Source organism: Bombina bombina, chromosome 6 (genome assembly GCF_027579735.1).
Source record: "Bombina bombina isolate aBomBom1 chromosome 6, aBomBom1.pri, whole genome shotgun sequence".
Lineage (NCBI taxonomy): Eukaryota > Metazoa > Chordata > Amphibia > Anura > Bombinatoridae > Bombina > Bombina bombina.
Window position 1 is genome coordinate 854,382,321 of NC_069504.1, and position 19,383 is coordinate 854,401,703.

The 19,383-nt window shown below is 38.9% G+C and overlaps 1 protein-coding gene across 1 annotated transcript in view; it reads right to left on the reverse strand.

Moving 5' to 3' along the window:
• Positions 1–19,383, reverse strand: part of LOC128663776 (uncharacterized) — a 51,849-nt gene that overhangs the window by 29,923 nt on the left and 2,543 nt on the right. Inside the window, exons 2-5 of the mRNA XM_053718273.1 lie at positions 11,617–11,840; positions 8,132–8,270; positions 1,090–1,229; positions 729–781 (exon numbers count right to left, since the gene is read on the reverse strand). Of these exons, the coding sequence (XP_053574248.1) occupies positions 729–781; positions 1,090–1,229; positions 8,132–8,270; positions 11,617–11,810 (526 nt within the window). The 5' untranslated portion in view covers positions 11,811–11,840. The remainder of the gene's footprint in view (positions 1–728; positions 782–1,089; positions 1,230–8,131; positions 8,271–11,616; positions 11,841–19,383) is intronic.

The window sequence follows — 19,383 nt, forward strand, 5'->3', positions numbered from 1 at the left end:
CTCCTCCGCTTCATTAAAATGAGTAGTTATTTGCTTGACCTCTCCGGCTAAAGTACTATAGAATGAGATTCTTTGGGGTCAGACATGGTATCCCCATTTTTACTTGAGGAATTAGCTGAGCTATCTAGGTTACTCTTGTTTCCTATCACCAGATTTACCTTTACTGGACATTTTACATGGTTCTAGGAATTTATCCATAAAAGACAAGGGGTCTACAGTACTTCCTGTAATGAGTACTATTCAGAGAAAAAGAAACAAGCAGTAAGACAATGTAATTTACACTTCTTCAATATTGTGAACAGCACATATCAAACCCCTGTATGCATATAATTCCTATGCAGAGTTCTCAGAAAATACATTCAGGTTCGCCTGTCAAATAAGCAACACAGTTTACAGGCTGTAGCCGTTCCTGCTTTAAATGGCCATGTGGAAACAAGATGTAATGATATATGAGGAGTACACGGCCAGTAATGTATTGTGGTATATGTAGAACCACCACAGGGTGAAAATCTCAGTGCAAAGAATACTAAGACCTCACTGTGGGCTCTGCACACTGTGTCTGTGTTACAGCTAAATGATTATTAAAAGGGAAACAGTAGGAGTCATGAACTTTGCCATTATACAATCAATGATCGCTCTGTCCTTCTTCACTGCATCTTTTATACTGCACTAATGGGTAGCTTATTTTGATATTAATAAATAGTTAAATCAATAATATCCAATCTCACCTTGGAATGTTTCAATGCCAGGGATGTCTGGAATAAAAGGACGAGAGTAGTGTCTGCAAAGAGAGAGAGAGAGATCATGGGAGAAAAAGAACAAAATAAAAGGAAAACAACTAATGATGATGATTACAGAGAACACATTGTGTGACGATAGAGGGAAAGAGTAGAGACTTTTGGGTATCATGTCCCTTTAAGAGTTGGTATATAGGTTAAGAAGCAGCAGTCTGATGACCACTGCTTCTTAACTATCGGCCGCAGGCTTCACGGCCCCTTAAATGTAGCCCATAGGCACAGAAACAATGGAAAGGAATAAGGTCGGGAAGTAAAGAATTCAGGGAAAGTTCAAGGCAAATTAATCTCTTACCCTACACACACCATGACAGCATCATATCTCTGTGTCACTGGCCCCTTGTCACCTTTTGTGTAGGACGTCACATTCCAGGGGACTTTGTCATTGCTCCCTTCCCCCAGCACCGGTAAAACTGAGACTACACGGCAGTTAAACTGCAACGAGATGGAAGAACCTTAGATGAGTTTATTTGCTGTTTTAATTAAAGTCTAATAAGGTTCCCCTGACTTATACCCACATTAAAGGAACATTAAACCCAAAATAGTTTTTTCATGATTCAGATAGCGCATAAAATTTTCCAATTTACTTCTATTATCAAATTTGTTTCAGTCTCTTGGTATCCTTTTTTGAAGTAAAACCAATGCACAGCTGCGAGCTAACTGAACACATCAGTAAGACAATGACAAGAGGCATATATGTGCAGTCATCAATCAGCAATTAGCTCCTAGTAGATGTTTTGATGCTCCTCAGCCTACTTAGATATGATTTTCAACAAAGGATACAAAGAGAGTGAAGCACAATAAATAATAAAAGTAAATAGGAAAGTTGTTGAAAATTACACACTGTATCTAAATAATGAAAGTCTATATTTGACTTGACTGTCCCTTATTTGAATACAGGTGAAAGGCTCTAGTTATGATCAGTTTATATATTTTATAGCTTCTAGCTGTGTCTATTTCTGAAAGATCTAGCAGTAATTATGTAATCAGGATAGGTTTAGTTCTAAAAATGCAAATTGTGATATAATGCAATTTAAACACAATGAATAACTAATATGAAACACAATGATATATACCAAATAGTATTCATTCCCTTTTAAGAACACCAAAGTCAAAATGAAACTTTCATGATTCAGACAGAGCACACAATTTTTATTATTATTATTATTATTATTATATTTATATATTATTATTATACTTTATTTATTAAGCGCCAACATATTCCGCAGCGCTGTCCATGGATACAATTCATTTAAATAAAACAATACAAGACTTGTAAGATACAGGACAAAATTTACAAACACATACAGGAGGGAGTGAGGGCCCTATTCCCGTGGGAACTTACAATCTAGAAGGGTAGGAGGTTGGGAAACAGGAGGTGAGGACTGCAAGATTGAGAAAGATGTTAATACAGAGTTAGATGAGGGAAATATTAGGTAAGTGAAATTAATTTATTATTGAGTTGGGTGGTAGGCTTCCCTGAACAGAAAAGTCTTCAGGGAGCATTTAAAAGAAGACAGGTTAGGGCAAAGCCTGACAGCATGAGGGAGAGTGTTCCAGAGGGTAGGTGCTGCACGACAGAAGTCCTGCAGTCTAGCATGAGAGGAGGTGATAGTTGCGGATGCAAGGAGCAGGTCATTGTTGGATCTTAGTGGACGGGCTGGAGTATACTTGTGTATTAGAGAGGATAGGTATAGGGGAGCGGCATTGGTGAGAGTTTTGTATGTAAGGGTGAGAATTTTGAATTTAATTCTGCTGTGAATGGGGAGCCAATGAAGGGACTCCCAGAGAGGTGCAGCAGATACAGAACGACGGGAGAGGTGGATCAGCCTGGCAGAGGCATTTAGGATGGATTGAAGGGGGGAGAGGCGGGAAAGAGGAAGGCCAGCGAGTAGGTTGTTGCAGTAGTCAAGTCGGGAGATAACAAGGGAGTGGATTATTTGCTTTGTGGTGTCAGCGCTCAGAAAAGGGCGAATTTTAGAAATATTGAGTAGATGATTGCGGCAGGATGTAGAAAGCAATTGGATATGGGGGATGAAGGATAAGTTTGAGTCAAGTGTGACTCTGAGGCAGCGGACTTGGGGCGATGGGGAAATGGTGATGCCGTCAACAGGGATAGAGAAGTCAGAAGTCGGCGTAGAGCTTGAGGGGGGGATAAGAAGGAGCTCAGTCTTGGACATGTTAATCTTTAGGTGGTGAGAGGCCATCCAGGAAGAAATACCAGATAAGCAGTTGCTGACATGAGAGAGGACAGAGGGAGAGAGAGCAGGGGTGGAAAGGTAGATCTGGGTGTCATCAGCATAGATTTGATATTTGAAACCATAACTGTTGATAAGTTTACCTAGCGAAGAAGTATAGATGGAGAAGAGTAGAGGACCCAGAACAGATCCTTGAGGTACTCCAACAGACAGAGGCATAGGAGAGGAGGAGTCGCCGGCAAATGACACAGAAAAAGACCTGTGAGAAAGATAGGAGTGAATCCAGGAAAGAGCAGTGTCACAGAGGCCAAAAGAGCTAAGGGTCTGTAGGAGGAGGGGGTGGTCAACTGTGTCGAAGGCAGCTGAGAGGTCAAGTAAGATGAGTATAGAGTAGTGGCCAATATTTTTAGCAGAGAGAAGATCGTTTGTGACCTTGGTAAGGGCAGTCTCAGTTGAGTGTTTTGGGCGGAATCCGGATTGCAGTGGGTCAAGCAAGGAGTTGGCGGACAGGAAGTTGGTTAGGCGATTGTAAACTCATTTTTCAAGGAGTTTTGATGTTAGTGGAAGCAGTGATATGGGGCGGTAGCTTTCAGGAGAATTAGGGTTGAGGGAGGGTTTTTTGAGTATGGGAGTGACTTTTGCGTGTTTGAAAGAAGATGGGAATGAGCCGGTAGAGAGAGATAGGTTGAAGATGTGGGTAAGAGCAGGAGTGAGGGTGGAAGATAGGGAGGGAATTAGATGGGAAGGGATAGGGTCGAGTGGGCAGGTATTGAGGCGTGAGGAAGATAGTAAGGAAGAAACTTCATTCTCAGTGGTTGGATGGAAGTTACAGAGGGTGGCAGAGGGAGTAATTGGGCCTGTTGTTGGAGTATTGCAGGTTGGTGTTGGGATGTTGCTTCGGATAGTATGTGTTTTGTTTAAAAAGTAGTCTGCCAGGTCTTGAGCATTAAAGACAGGCGGGGGTGGTGGAGCAGGTGGTTAGAGGAGAGAGTTAAAGGTGGAGAAGAGTCGTTTAGGGTTTGAGGAAAGAGTAGATATGAGAGAAGAGAAGTTTGTTTGGCTAAGTGAAGGGCGGAAGTTTATGAACGAAGAATAAACTTATAGTGTATGAAATCGGGTTCAGAGTGAGTTTTCCTCCAGACACGCTCAGCAGTACGGGAGCATTTTTGCAAATAGCGTGTTTGCTGAGCATGCCAGGGCTGTAACTGACGGCGTGGTGTTTTGCGCAGCTGGGGAGGGGCAAGTGTGTCTAATGCAGAGGAGAGAGTTTTGTTATAGTGGGCTGTAGCGAGATCAGGGCAGGTTATAGTGGAGGTGTGAGGGAGGAGATTTTGAATGATTTTTGAAAATTGGAGCGGATCCACAGCATGTGTATTTCTACAGGTGCTGGGGCGGGATGGAGAAGTGGGTTTAGCTGTTGCATTAATATTATAGGTGACCAGGTGATGGTCTGAAATGGGAAAAGGGCGACAGGTGGTGTCAGATATAGAGCAGAGGTAGGAAAATACCAGATATAGAGCAGAGGTAGGAAAATACCAGGTCGATGGAGTGTCCATCACGGTGAGTTTGGGTGGATTGTGAGAGACCGAAGGAGGATGTGAGTGAAAGAAGTTCACTTCTATTATAAAAAATGTACACAGTCTATTTATATGCAAATTTCCTGAGGCATCAACCCCTACTGAGCACATGCAAGAGTTCACAGCATATACGATTGTGCGTTTTGTTATCGGCTGATGGATGTTATGTAATGCAGAGGGAAGGAAAATTTAACTAACTTTGGCATTTGTCAGAAAACAAATCTAATACTCATTTGAAATTCAGACTTAGTTCTTTGCATTTTTATTATATATTTGTTAATTATGCAATTCCACTGCATTTAATTGTCCTTTAATCAAAGATAAGATCTGAAATATCTTATATTCAAAACTTCAATAGACTTGATGGTATACTAACTATGGGCTATATGACAAGAGACGCGCTAACTGTAGTGCACAAGTGATATCGCGTTTTTCCGTCTTTTTGCGTGCAACGGAAATAGCGTGCGAATTATGCACTGATTGTAAACGCGTTTGGTCAAGTGCAATCAAATTGAATGCGTGCCGCTTACATAAAACACAACATAAATGTACAGTTACACTTATATTAACACTGTCTGATAAAAAATTATTTAAAAAAAAATAATAATTAAAAATGTTATTAGGGTTAAAAAATAGATGGTATAAGGTATTTGAAAAAAAGGGCTGCAAAGTGCTTTAAAATATATATGCATACATACACCTGTCTGGTCTGGTAGTGGGCGCGTGCTACATTTAGTTCAATAGTGCGATCAGGCATGCTGTGATTAGACAGCGCGCCCACGAAGCACTTTTGAAAAAGAAGACCTAAGATCATGGAGAGGAGAAAAGGTAAGTGCAACTTTGAAAGTTAAAATCTCTAAAATCCTTTGATTTTTAAAGCTGTCGCTAAGATAATGTTATATAATTCTGCAGAATTATATAACATTATTTTTTTAAATGTTCTGTCCCTTTAATATGTGATGTCCAAAAACGTATTGGTTGTTTGTTAGCAGTGTATATGAACAGTAATGTGAATAAACGTTTCCTTGGTGAAAACAACTCCAAACAGGAATCCCACTATAGCGGATATCACCAAGTCAAATATGTATACGTGAACATTCCAAATAAACAATAACAGAGGACTTACCACACCTGTAGAAAGCAACACAACTCGAAAAGAAACGTCTCTTGCACGCTATTTCAATCACTGTAGCTAGCGTGTTCCTTGCAATGCAGAAAGTGTCGGCATTGCTTACAGCGTGCAGCCCCTGTATAACACCTGTTAAGTAATACAGGTGAGAGCTGCTAGGGCTCTCCAAAACCCATTGATTCCAGGATACAAATAAAGCAAAATGTCACAGTTCCAGTGTAAGAATAGGCAGGGAGAGATTCTAAAAGTTTAAAAGTACAATTTATTTATACTTGCATTAAAATAGTTATACAGGCACAGCAAATTGACAGACACCACGGCTGACGCGTTTCCTGTCTCACGGGCAGTTCATGGTGGCTCTGATGAACTGCCTGTGAGGCAGGAAACGCGTCAGCCGTGGTGTCTGTCAGTTTGCTGTGATTGAATCACTATTTTAATGCAAGTATAAATAAATTGTACTTTTAAACTTTTAGAATCTCTCCCTGCCTATTCTTACACTGGAACTGTGACATTTTGCTTTATTTGTACCCTTTAATATGTGTATGTATGTATATAAGTATGTGTGTACAGATGTATTTATATGTGTGTATATATGTATTTACATACACACATATATATATGTATATATATATACATACATACACACACACACACACACACACTGTATATATATATATATATATATATATATATATATATATATATATATATATATATATATATATATGTGTGTGTGTGTGTGTGTGTGTTGGAGCCCTTTGCAGTCAAATACCTGAAAACATGAAAAATGATTTATATTCAATTTTAATATTTAATAATGGTTTAACCTATGTATTTTACTGTAAATATTTCCCATTCCTATGTTCTTCACATAGGGGATTTCCCATATGTTCTAAGTATTTTAAAATAGCTATTCCTATATATATCTATAACTCTTTATAAATAGATATATATTTTACCAAACAAAATATGAGATATATGTAGAAATATGTATTTATAAATAAAGAAAACATATTCTTCTATGTGAAAAACATTGGAATGTGAAATATTAATATATTCATGCCGGGTTAGCGCAATAGAAAATTTGTGACAGGGTTTGCACACGAGTAGGGTGTTAGATTTTTCCACTTTTTTTGCTCCATTGCCTTCCATTGGGAATATGTAAACATGCGTAATATCCTAGCTTCAGCTTTTTTTGCGTATCGGATAAGTGAGCAAGTGAAAACATTTTACTTTCACCTTATAATACGAGCTTACTTCTAACGGAGTTAGTACGCGAGCGGAAACGTTAAATACCGCCCCACTTGTAATCTGGCACAAATTGTTTAATAAAATAAAACAACATTGCAGTATAAACAAACATTATTTGCGTTGCTTGCTTTTGCTGTAAAACACTTCAGCAAAATGGTTCATGTTTCTTTATCTTAAGAAGAGGGTGGAGTGTGTATATATACGTAAGTATTTAACTGATCTGCAACACACTACATTGTGATTGCTTAGAGCACAAATTGTTCTTAGCTGACCATAGCAAGAGAGATCAGGGATATTAATAGGTTTATTAGATGTGCTTAAAGAGATATAAAAGTGCAAAAAGAAAATGCACTATTGCTTGCATATAACTATGTGTTTAACAACTGAAAATAGATTAAACACATAGTTAAAGGGATAATGAACACCAAAATTGCTGTTGTTTAAAAAGATAGATAATCCCTTTATTACCCATTCCCCAGTTTTGCTTAACTAACGGTTATAATAATACATGGTTTACCTCTGTGATTTCCTTGTATCTAAGCCTCTGCAAACTGCCCCCTTATTTCAGTTCTTTTGACAGACTTGCATTTTACTCCTAGGTTCACGTGCATGAGCTCAATGTTATCTATATGAAACACATGAACTAACGCCCTCTAGTGGTCAAAATGCATTCACATTAGAGGCAGCCTTCAAGGTCTAATAAATTACCATATGAACCTCCTAGGTTTAGCTTTCAACTAAGAATACCAAGAGAACAAATCAAAATTGGTGATAAAAGTCAATTGGAAAGTTGTTTAAAATTACATGCCCTATTTGAATCATGAAAGCTTATTTTGGACTTGACTGTCCCTTTAAAGTCAGCTCCAGAGCAGAGATGCACTACTGGGAGTGGCTAGCTCCCTGTAGCATATGATAAGTACATATTGTTTTCAACAAAGGATACCAAGAAAAAATAGTAAATTTGACAAGTGAATTTTAAAGTGTCTTAAAATGACATGGTTTATCGGAATCGTGCAAGTCGAATTTTGACTTCCCTATCCCTTTAATGTCAAAACCTTGTAAATTTTTGCTAACAAAATGAATGTTAAATGATTTTAAAACTTATCTTTAATATAAAGACTTTTAAAATTCTGTTCTTAATTGCTGATACATATTATGTATATCTATATCTATCCTTCTCACCTTGATATGGGGTTGTATGCAGAATCTGTCTGCGTATTCTTCTAGGTACCTTAATACATCAGTGTGATGAATGAAGGATGGATGAGAAGAGTCAAAGGGGAAATCAGGGAATGCCATGACCTCTTTAGGAAGGTTGGTTCTGCAATAATTGTCATAATTAAATAATGAACTGCATCATTGGGCAATACACTGGCATTTACTCTTTAAAGGGAAATGAAACACAAAATATTTATTTCATGATTCAGATAGAGAATACAATTTTAAACAACATTCCAATTTACTTCTGTTATCTAATTTGCTTCATTCTTTAGATATCCCTTGTTGAAGAAATAGCAATGCACATGGGTGAGCCAATCACATGAGGCATTTATGTGCAGAAACCAATCAGCAGCTACTGAGCCTATCTAGATATGCTTTTCAGCAAAGGATATCAAGGGAATGAAGCAAATTAGATAATAGAAGTAAATTGGAAAGTTGGTTAAAATTACATGCTCTTTCTAAATCATGAAAGAAAAAAAAATGGGTTTCATGTCCCTTCAACTTTGCTAATTTGTAACTCTCATTGTTACCTTATAGCTTCATGGAATTAAAGGGGCATGCATGCTATAATTGTTGCAGAACTGACCCTAGACAACTAGGTATTTAACTCCTGCAAAGTTAAAGTCCTGCTTGGGACCCGGACTCATTGTAGTTCCTAAGTAGAAAATTGCTGCTGATTGGCAGGTACGTGTAGCTGCCACTCCTGATTGGCTAACTGGTGGTTTCCAGTAACGCTTATTGCTCCTAGGCATAACTTTGCCTATGTGTGTACAGTGTAACCCTTTTGTAGGGGTGAAACACAGTTAGCTAGGGTCAGTGATGCAAATGTGACATGTTGTAATTAATTACTCTCCCCATCTATCATAGCTAATATGTCACCAGAAGTTTTTTTTTTTAAAGTGTATGTCATCAAGTGGTACAGCCAATCAGAAGTTGCACTGCCCAAACCATTGCTTGAAACCATGCTCCTGGGTGCCTTTAATCTAGACTTGTAAGAGTAAAGAGGGACCTTCTATGAATGTTGACAAATATTTCCCTCACTATGCTCACTAGCCTGAATGTAAAGGGAGTACGTACTGGTTCCTACCAATAGCGCAGGTCATATGACTTTTAATAATCTGTAAGGCCATATTGACATATACTTAAAAACAAAAAAGCCTAGGCTTGTAGGTAGCAAGTGGTTGGTGGGCAGCTCGTCTAGTGCAACTTCAGAAATGATTATAACCCTTAAGAGGTCAATCCCAAGAGTGAGGTGTTAATTAACTATTAAATCTGGGATGAGTAATTAAATCAGTAGTTTATTATATCATAGCTAATGTTTAATGTCACTTCAAGCACTACTAAAAATAGTGAATATATAAAGGCTGGCAAATTGCTCCAACAGTCCAAATATAGTGCCCAAGGAACACAGCTAAAAATGTAATTTCCTATAAAATACTTAACTATGTATAATAATAAAAAAGTACAATGTTGTTTAATTAATTATTTTGCCCTCTTTTCTGTAATTTACTCGATTTTACAGACTATATAATTCTTACAAGATGCTACACAGTGACTGTCTGAACATGAGTTTGTCACCAGACAGCTAAGGCTACCCCCCACCCCCCTACAACCTCACCCCTGTTGTTTCTCAGTGGTTTTGGGCTCCTCAGAGCAACCACAATTCCTGGAAGCTTTGGTTTGCTTGTCTTGTGAAAAGCTGGTGTATGACCAGGAAAACCCTCCTAGGCTGGCCGGGCCCCTGGAACTCGCGGTCGGTCACAGGACAGCAGGACACCCGCTAACTTTACCCCTGGTCGTTCCAGCAACCATGTGCCCCAGAGCTCCGCTCTTTTGGGGATTGGTAGCCCTAACCACGGACACCCGCCTAAACCCTCTCAGGCTGTCCGGGCTCCTGGAACTCCCGGTCGGTCACAGGACAGCAGGACACCAGCTAACTTTACCCCTGGTCATTCCAGCAACCATGTGCCCCAGAGCTCCGCTCTTTTGGGGATTGGTAGCCCCTAGGCAGGACAAGAGGTGGGGGAATTACCAGAGGGGAGCTGCTTTGGGAACCGGGGGTTTTGGACACCCCTACCCCATAACTTCAACGGGCTGTATCTCCGGCCCCCAATAACAAATCACGCCGCTTTTTGGACTGGGGCCCTGGAAGTGCCGCCGCACCCCCGGGATCACCCCAAAACCGTCACCACTGTGTCCTGGGATTCTGTGGGACTATGGTTGCTATGGAGGCGCCGGTCAGTCTGGAGGGGCGGGAATGGCGGAAAAACTGTGGCATTGTCTCCTGTGTTATCAAGATGAGATTGTATGTATAAAAGCTGTGTGTTGTCCCAATAAAGTCAGTTCTATTTTCACCTGAATGCTAGTCTGTCTAGTTATTTGGGTGGGCTCCTGCTAGAATCACTTTCCTGGGCTACATAGCAGCCTGTTCCAGGCAGAGGAAGGACACTCTGGCAGAGCTACCTAGTCTGGATAGCTGGAGTCTGCCACAGGGTGGGACCCCGAGTACTGGTGCTGGCGGGCATCAGGGGTGGCTACAGGCTGTGGTCACTTGCCAGCTACATAGCTGCAGTCGGCAGGGAGGAAGCAGGAGTATCCGTCACAGAGTTAATTTATACTTGTCCCTGATTGGCTTCAGCATTAATGGGTCCCTAACCTACAGTCACACAATGCAAATTAGAATGTTTGGTTGAAGGTAATGCTTTGTGTTAGGGACTCAGGGAGGAGAGTGCCAGACTTTCTATGTGTTGTGTTAATAATTTTGTTTTGTCATTTTCCCTATGGGCTTTGCACCCAGGCTTGTCTGGAATTAACTGTCTGAGTCACTGAAAGCTGTGCAGCTGTCTGTGAGTGCTGGTGAGCACCCATTCAAGTTTGACAGTGCAGTCAATTTTTGTGTATTGTAGCACAAATATTTAATATTTATAAATTGTTAGAGCATGTCATTTTAACATTATCAATCCTGCAAGTCTATGTGTTTAACCCACACAAATTATTTAAACACATAGTTAAAGTACATCCTGGGAGCCACATAGAGCTAACACAGCAGGTGATTGGCATGGTTGTGTGATTGCTAATCAACTCACAGGCCGTGATCTTTCTACAAAAATCCCCATAGTCTTTAAGGGGAAGCAAAATCTCTAGATAGACTTTTCTAAAGGATTTTGTTCGACTCTGTAGCAAACTGAGCTCAGTAATGTAAAAGGGCATTATCTAGTGAATTAGAGCATGTACATTTTGCGTTATTATGCCCCTTTAAATATCAGTGAGAAATGTAATCTTGACATAATTGTTTCTTTTGCAACATGTGAATTCCACAGCTTTACTCAGTTTGGCAATATTTTTACAATTGTGTGCAGCCAATCAGAACTTGTACAATTGTATTAAGATATTTTCCTAGTATAATTCAATCAATATGCCAATCCCCCCCTTTTTGTGGATCTTACCTGAGGTCTCTGTACATGCTGGAGTGGATGTTGGCTTCACCTTCTGAATAAACCCATGTTCCCCCAAGCCCTCCCGACATCTCAAATAATACAGGACTGTCAAAGGTCTGAGGTTGAGACAGCAGGTGCCTGGCACAGCAAAGGCCAGCAGCCCCAGCACCTATCACAGCTACACGTATTTTCGTGGATGTCATGTTTGATGTCAAGCACTGTTATTAAATGTACTGGAGAAATACAAAAAAAAGTTAACTAAAATTAGCATCAAGAACAGAATACTTAAAGGGACATGAAAGTGCTAAAAAATGTGTTATAATTTATTGCACTATTGCTTTTAAAACTATGTTTTAACATTTGGAAATCTTAAACACATAGTTAAAATCAGCTTCAGGAAAACAATGCACTTCTGGGAGGTAGCTGAACACATCTGATGAACCAAAGACAAGAGACATACAGATGTTGCAACCAATAGCCATCTAGCTCCCAGTGGGTCATTGCATCTACTGAGCCTACCTAGGTATGCTTTTCAAAAAAGGATACAAAGAGTCTGAAGTAAATTAGATACTAGAAGTAATTGTCTCTTGAAATTGCATTATCTGTCTGAACCATGAAAGTTTAAGTTTGACTTTATTAAATGTATTAAATAATGTAAAAGTATGTACGGTATGGCTATGTGTACATCAAAGTATTTAGATATCTATAATCATAATATAAAATTATTACAGTTTACCTTTTTAAATCTGTACATTTAATTGCCCATCAATATTACTGTATCTAATGCTACCATTTGTATACTGCTAATTGCTAAATATATTTTAATCAAATTATACAAGTTATCAGTCTGCATGTCTAGCTATTAAAATGTTTTTATGTAATTACACAATTCAATGATTACTGGGTGTATCTATTGAAACATCATTTGTGTATCTGTCCATGTGATCAATTAAAATACAGATGTTTTATCAGTATTTTCTTCCATGCAACCATATCTAAGTAGTGGAACACCTTTGAGCAAACACAAATAAATTAAACACACACACACACATATATATATATATATATATATATATATATATATATATATATATATATATATATATATATATATAAAAACTATTTATACTATATATATATATATGTTACCGCTAAAGTGCGAAAGCCGTTAATGTGCACATTACCTAGCTAATCTGCAGATTAACTGATTTGCTCAGTTAAAGTGCGGAATCGAGAGTTTTCTGCATTTTACCTAGGTAATGTGCACATTAACGGCTGCCGTATCGTTAAAGTGCATTTCCTTTCTCAACTTTTAGTGCGCTCCTGAATTTACTCCTAGAATGCAAGCAAGCACCGAATTGGTGAGGAAAATGAAGAAAAGATTCTTCGCAAAGCTCTTTAGCGAAGATTCAAAATATAATATTGTTTTAAGGGTATGGTAAGAATATATTGTGCAACATCTGTAACATTTGTGGATCAGAAAAACATAATTTATGTAAGAACAAGAGTCCATGAGCTAGTGACGTATGGGATATACATTCCTACCAGGAGGGGCAAAGTTTCCCAAACCTCAAAATGCCTACAAATACACCCTCACCACACCCACAAATCAGTTTAACGAATAGCCAAGAAGTGGGGTGATAAGAAAAAAGTGCGAAGCATAAATATAAGGAATTGGAATAATTGTGCTTTATACAAAAAAATCATAACCACCACAAAAAAAGGGTGGGCCTCATGGACGCTTGCTAATATGAAAGAAATGAATTTATCAGGTAAGTTCTTACATAAATTATGTTTTCTTTCATGTAATTAGCAAGAGTCCATGAGCTAGTGACGTATGGGATAATGACTACCCAAGATGTGGATCTTCCACGCAAGAGTCACTAGAGAGGGAGGGATAAAATAAAGACAGCCAATTCCGCTGAAAAAAATCCACACCCAAAAATAAAGTTTAAATCTTATAAAGAAAAAAACTGAAAATATAAGCAGAAGATTCAAACTGAAACAGCTGCCTGAAGTACTTTTCTACCAAAGACAGCTTCAGAAGAAGAAAATACATCAAAATGGTAGAATTTAGTAAAAGTATGCAAAGAAGACCAAGTTGCTGCTTTGCAAATCTGATCAACCGAAGCTTCATTCCTAAACGCCCAGGAAGTAGAAACTGACCTAGTAGAATGAGCTGTAATCCTTTGAGGCGGAGTTTTACCCGACTCGACATAAGCATGATGAATTAAAGATTTCAACCAAGATGCCAAAGAAATGGCAGAGGCCTTCTGACCTTTCCTAGAACCGGAAAAGATAACAAATAGACTAGAAGTCTTTCGGAAATTCTTAGTAGCTTCAACATAATATTTCAAAGCTCTAACTACATCCAAAGAATGCAATGATTTCTCCTTAGAATTCTTAGGATTAGGACATAATGAAGGAACCACAATTTCTCTACTAATGTTGTTGGAATTCACAACCTTAGGTAAAAATGTAAAAGAAGTTCGCAACACCGCCTTATCCTGGTGAAAAATCAGAAAAGGAGACTCACAAGAAATAGCAGATAATTCAGAAACTCTTCTGGCAGAAGAGATGGCCAAAAGGAACAAAACTTTCCAAGAAAGTAATTTAATGTCCAATGAATGCATAGGTTCAAACGGAGGAGCTTGAAGAGCCCTCAGAACCAAATTCAAACTCCAAGGAGGAGAAATTGACTTAATGACAGGTTTTATACGAACCAAAGCTTGTACAAAACAATGAATATCAGGAAGATTAGCAATCTTTCTGTGAAAAAGAACAGAAAGAGCAGAGATTTGTCCTTTCAAGGAACTTGCAGACAAACCTTTATCCAAACCATCCTGAAGAAACTGTAAAATTCTCGGAATTCTAAAAGAATGCCAGGAAAAATGATGAGAAAGACACCAAGAAATATAAGTCTTCCAGACTCTATAATATATCTTCCTAGATACAGATTTACGAGCCTGTAACATAGTATTAATCACAGAGTCAGAGAAACCTCTTTGACTAAGAATCAAGCGTTCAATCTCCATACCTTTAAATTTAAGGATTTGAGATCCTGATGGAAAAAAGGACCTTGCGACAGAAGGTCTGGCCTTAACGGAAGAGTCCACGGTTGGCAAGAGGCCATCCGGACAAGATCCGCATACCAAAACCTGTGAGGCCAAGCTGGAGCCACCAGCAGAACAAACGAGCATTCCTTCAGAATCTTGGAGATTACTCTTGGAAGAAGAACTAGAGGCGGAAAGATATAGGCAGGATGATACTTCCAAGGAAGTGACAATGCATCCACTGCTACCACTTGAGGATCCCTGGATCTGGACAGATACCTGGGAAGTTTCTTGTTTAGATGAGAGGCCATCAAATCTATTTCTGGAAGTCCCCACGTTTGAACAATCTGAAGAAATACCTCTGGGTGAAGAGACCATTCGCCCGGATGTAACGATTGGCGACTGAGATAATCCGCTTCCCAATTGTCTATACCTGGGATATGAACCGCAGAAACTAGACAGGAGCTGGATTCCGCCCATACCAGAATTCGAGATACTTCTTTCATAGCCAGAGGACTGTGAGTCCCTCCTTGATGATTGATGTATGCCACAGTTCTGACATTGTCTGTCTGAAAACAAATGAATTATTCTCTCTTTAGAAGAGGCCAAGACTGAAGAGCTCTGAAAATTGCACGGAGTTCCAAAATATTGATCGGTAATCTCACCTCCTGAGATTCCCAAACCCCTTGTGCTGTCAGAGTCCCCCACACAGCTCCCCAACCTTTCAGACTTGCATCTGTTGAAATTACAGTCCAGGTCGGAAGAACAAAAGAAGCCCCCTGAACTAAACGATGGTGATCTGTCCACCACGTCAGAGAGTGTCGTACAATCGGTTTTAAAGATATTAATTGAGATATCTTTGTGTAATCCCTGCACCACTGGTTCAGCATACAGAGCTGAAGAGGCCGCATGTGAAAATGAGCAAAGGGGATCGCACCCGATGCAGCAGTCATAAGACCTAGAATTTCCATGCATAAGGCTACCGAAGGGAATGATTGTGACTGAAGGTTTCGACAAGCTGATATCAATTTTAGACGTCTCTTGTCTGTCAAAGATAGAGTCATGGACACTGAATCTATCTGGAAACCTAAAAAGGTTACCTGTGTCTGAGGAATCAATGAACTTTTTGGTAAATTGATCCTCCAACCATGATGTTGAAGAAACAACACAAGTCGATTCGTATGAGATTCTGCTAAATGTGAAGACTGAGCAAGTACCAAGATATCGTCCAAATAAGGAAATACCACAATACCCTGTTCTCTGATTACAGACAGAAGGGCACCGAGAACCTTCGTAAAAATTCTTGGAGCTGTAGCTAGGCCAAACGGCAGAGCCACAAACTGGTAATGCTTGTCTAGGAAAGAGAATCTCAGAAACTGATAGTGATCTGGATGAATCGGAATATGCATCCTGTAAATCTATTGTAGACATATAATGCCCTTGCTGAACAAAAGGCAGGATAGTCCTTACAGTTACCATTTTGAATGTTGGTATCCTTACATAACGATTCAATATTTTTAGATCCAGAACTGGTCTGAAGGAATTCTCCTTCTTTGGTACAATGAAGAGATTTGAATAAAACCCCAGTCCCTGTTCCAGAACTGGAACTGGCATAATTACTCCAGCCAACTCTAGATCTGAAACACATTTCAGAAATGCTTGAGCCTTCGCTGGGTTTACTGGGACACGGGAAAGAAAAAATCTCTTTGCAGGAGGCCTTATCTTGAAGCCAATTCTGTACCCTTCTGAAACAATGTTCTGAATCCAAAGATTGTGAACGGAATTGATCCAAATTTCTTTGAAAAAACGTAATCTGCCCCCTACCAGCTGAGCTGGAATGAGGGCCGCACCTTCATGAGGACTTAGGAGCTGGCTTTGATTTTCTAAAAGGCTTGGATTTATTCCAGACTGGAGATGGTTTCCAAACTGATACCGCTCCTGAGAATGAAGGATCAGGTTTTTGTTCCTTGTTGTGACGAAAGGAACGAAAACGATTATAAGACCTAAATTTACCTTTAGATTTTTTATCCTGTGGTAAAAAAGTTCCTTTCCCTCCAGTAACAGTTGAGATAATAGAATCCAACTGAGAACCAAACAATTTATTACCCTGGAAAGAAAGGGAAAGCAGAGTAGACTTAGAAGACATATCAGCATTCCAAGTTTTAAGCCATAAAGCTCTTCTAGCTAAAATAGCTAGAGACATATACCTGACATCAACTCTAATGATATCAAAGATGGCATCACAAATAAAATTATTAGCATGTTGAAGAAGAATAATAATGCTATGAGAATTATGATCTGTTACTTGTTGCGCTAAAGCTTCTAACCAAAAAGTTGAAACTGCAGCAACATCCGCTAAAGATATAGCAGGTCTAAGAAGATTACCTGAACACAAGTAAGCTTTTCTTAGAAAGGATTCAATTTTCCTATCTAAAGGATCCTTAAAGGAAGTACCATCTGCCGTAGGAATAGTAGTACGCTTAGCAAGAGTAGAGACAGCCCCATCAACCTTAGGGATTTTGTCCCAAAACTCTAATCTGTCAGATGGCACAGGATATAATTGCTTAAAACGTTTAGAAGGAGTAAATGAATTGCCCAAATTATTCCATTCCCTGGAAATTACTTCAGAAATAGCACTAGGGACAGGAAAAACTTCTGGAATAACTACAGGAGATTTAAAAACCTTATCTAAACGTTTAGATTTAGTATCAAGAGGACCAGAATCCTCAATTTCTAATGCAATTAGGACTTCTTTAAGTAAAGAACGAATAAATTCCATTTTAAATAAATATGAAGATTTATCAGCATCAACCTCTGAGACAGAATCCTCTGAACCAGAAGAACCATTAACAGAATGATGATGTTCATTTAAAAATTCATCTGAAAAATGAGAAGTTTTAAAAGACTTTTTACGTTTACTAGAAGGAGGATTAACAGACATAGCCTTCTTAATGGATTTAGAAACAAAATCTCTTATGTTATCAGGAACACTCTGAGTATTAGATGTTGACGGAACAGCAACAGGTAATGTAACAGTACTAAAGGAAATATTATCTGCATTAACAAGTTTGTCATGACAAACAGTACAAACAACAGCTGGAGGAACAGATACCATAAGTTTACAGCATATACACTTAGCTTTGGTAGCTCCAGCATCAGGCAGCGATTTTCCAGAAGTATCTTCTGACTCAGTTTCAACGTGGGACATCTTGCAATATGTAATAGAAAAAACAACATATAAAGCAAAATTGATCAAACTCCTTAAATGACAGTTTCAGGAATGGGAAAAAAAGCCAGTGAACAAGCTTCTAGCAACCAGAAGCAATAAATAATGAGACTTAAATAATGTGGAGACAATAGTGACGCCCATATTTTTTTAGCGCCAAAAATGACGCCCACATTATTTGCGCCTAAATGCTTTTGGCGCCAAAAATGACGCCACATCCGGAACGCCGACACTTTTGGCGCAAAAGAACGTCAAAAATGACGCAACTTCCGGCGACACGTATGACGCCAGAAACAGAAAAAAAATGTTGCGCCAAAAAAGTCCGCGCCAAGAATGACGCAATAAAATTAAGCATTTTCAGCCCCCGCGAGCCTAACAGCCCACAGGGAAAAAGTCAAATTTTAAGGTAAAAAAAAAATTGATTTATTCATTTGCATTATCCCAAATATGAAACTGACTGTCTGAAAATAAGGAATGTTGAACATCCTGAGTCAAGGCAAATAAATGTTTGAATACATATATTTAGAACTTTATAAAAAAGTGCCCAACCATAGCTTAGAGTGTCACAGAAAATAAGACTTACTTACCCCAGGACACTCATCTACATGTAGTAGAAAGCCAAACCAGTACTGAAACGAGAATCAGCAGAGGTAATGGTATATATAAGAGTATATCGTCGATCTGAAAAGGGAGGTAAGAGATGAATCTCTACGACCGATAACAGAGAACCTATGAAATAGACCCCGTAGAAGGAGATCATTGAATTCAAATAGGCAATACTCTCCTCACATCCCTCTGACATTCACTGCACGCTGAGAGGAAAACCGGGCTCCAACCTGCTGCGGAGCGCATATCAACGTAGAATCTAGCACAAACTTACTTCACCACCTCCATAGGAGGCAAAGATTGTAAAACTAATTTGTTGGTGTGGTGAGGGGTGTATTTGTAGGCATTTTGAGGTTTGGGAAACTTTGCCCCTCCTGGTAGGAATGTATATCCCATACGTCACTAGCTCATGGACTCTTGCTAATTACATGAAAGAAATACAGCGTGATGAATCCAAGAAAGGTTTAGAAAAGCAAGCAAAGAAAATGTTAGCAGTTTCTAATGCAAAGCACACAAATGTCGATGAAGGTGTCACTGCGAGAATTAAAGTACCCGAAGTAGACAGAGCAAAAACTGATTCCCGGTCGATTTTAGCTGTGGTTCTTAGTAAAACAGAGGATGGCCTTTATAAACTTGGTACTAAAACAGGTATTTTAAATCAATTGTATGCAAAATCTGAATTCAGTGTTTGCAAAGAGAGATTTTTAACGAAAGAAGATGTCCCTGCTGTAGAAATATCTTTAGGTCAAACAGTAATAAAACAATCCCTTGGTACTGGTCAGGGTTTCAGAAAATGTGACTGCAAATCTAAATGTACCACAAATAGGTGTGCTTGTCGCAAAAACTACTGCTATGTCATTCAAAGTGTCACCAATTTTTAGATTGCACAAA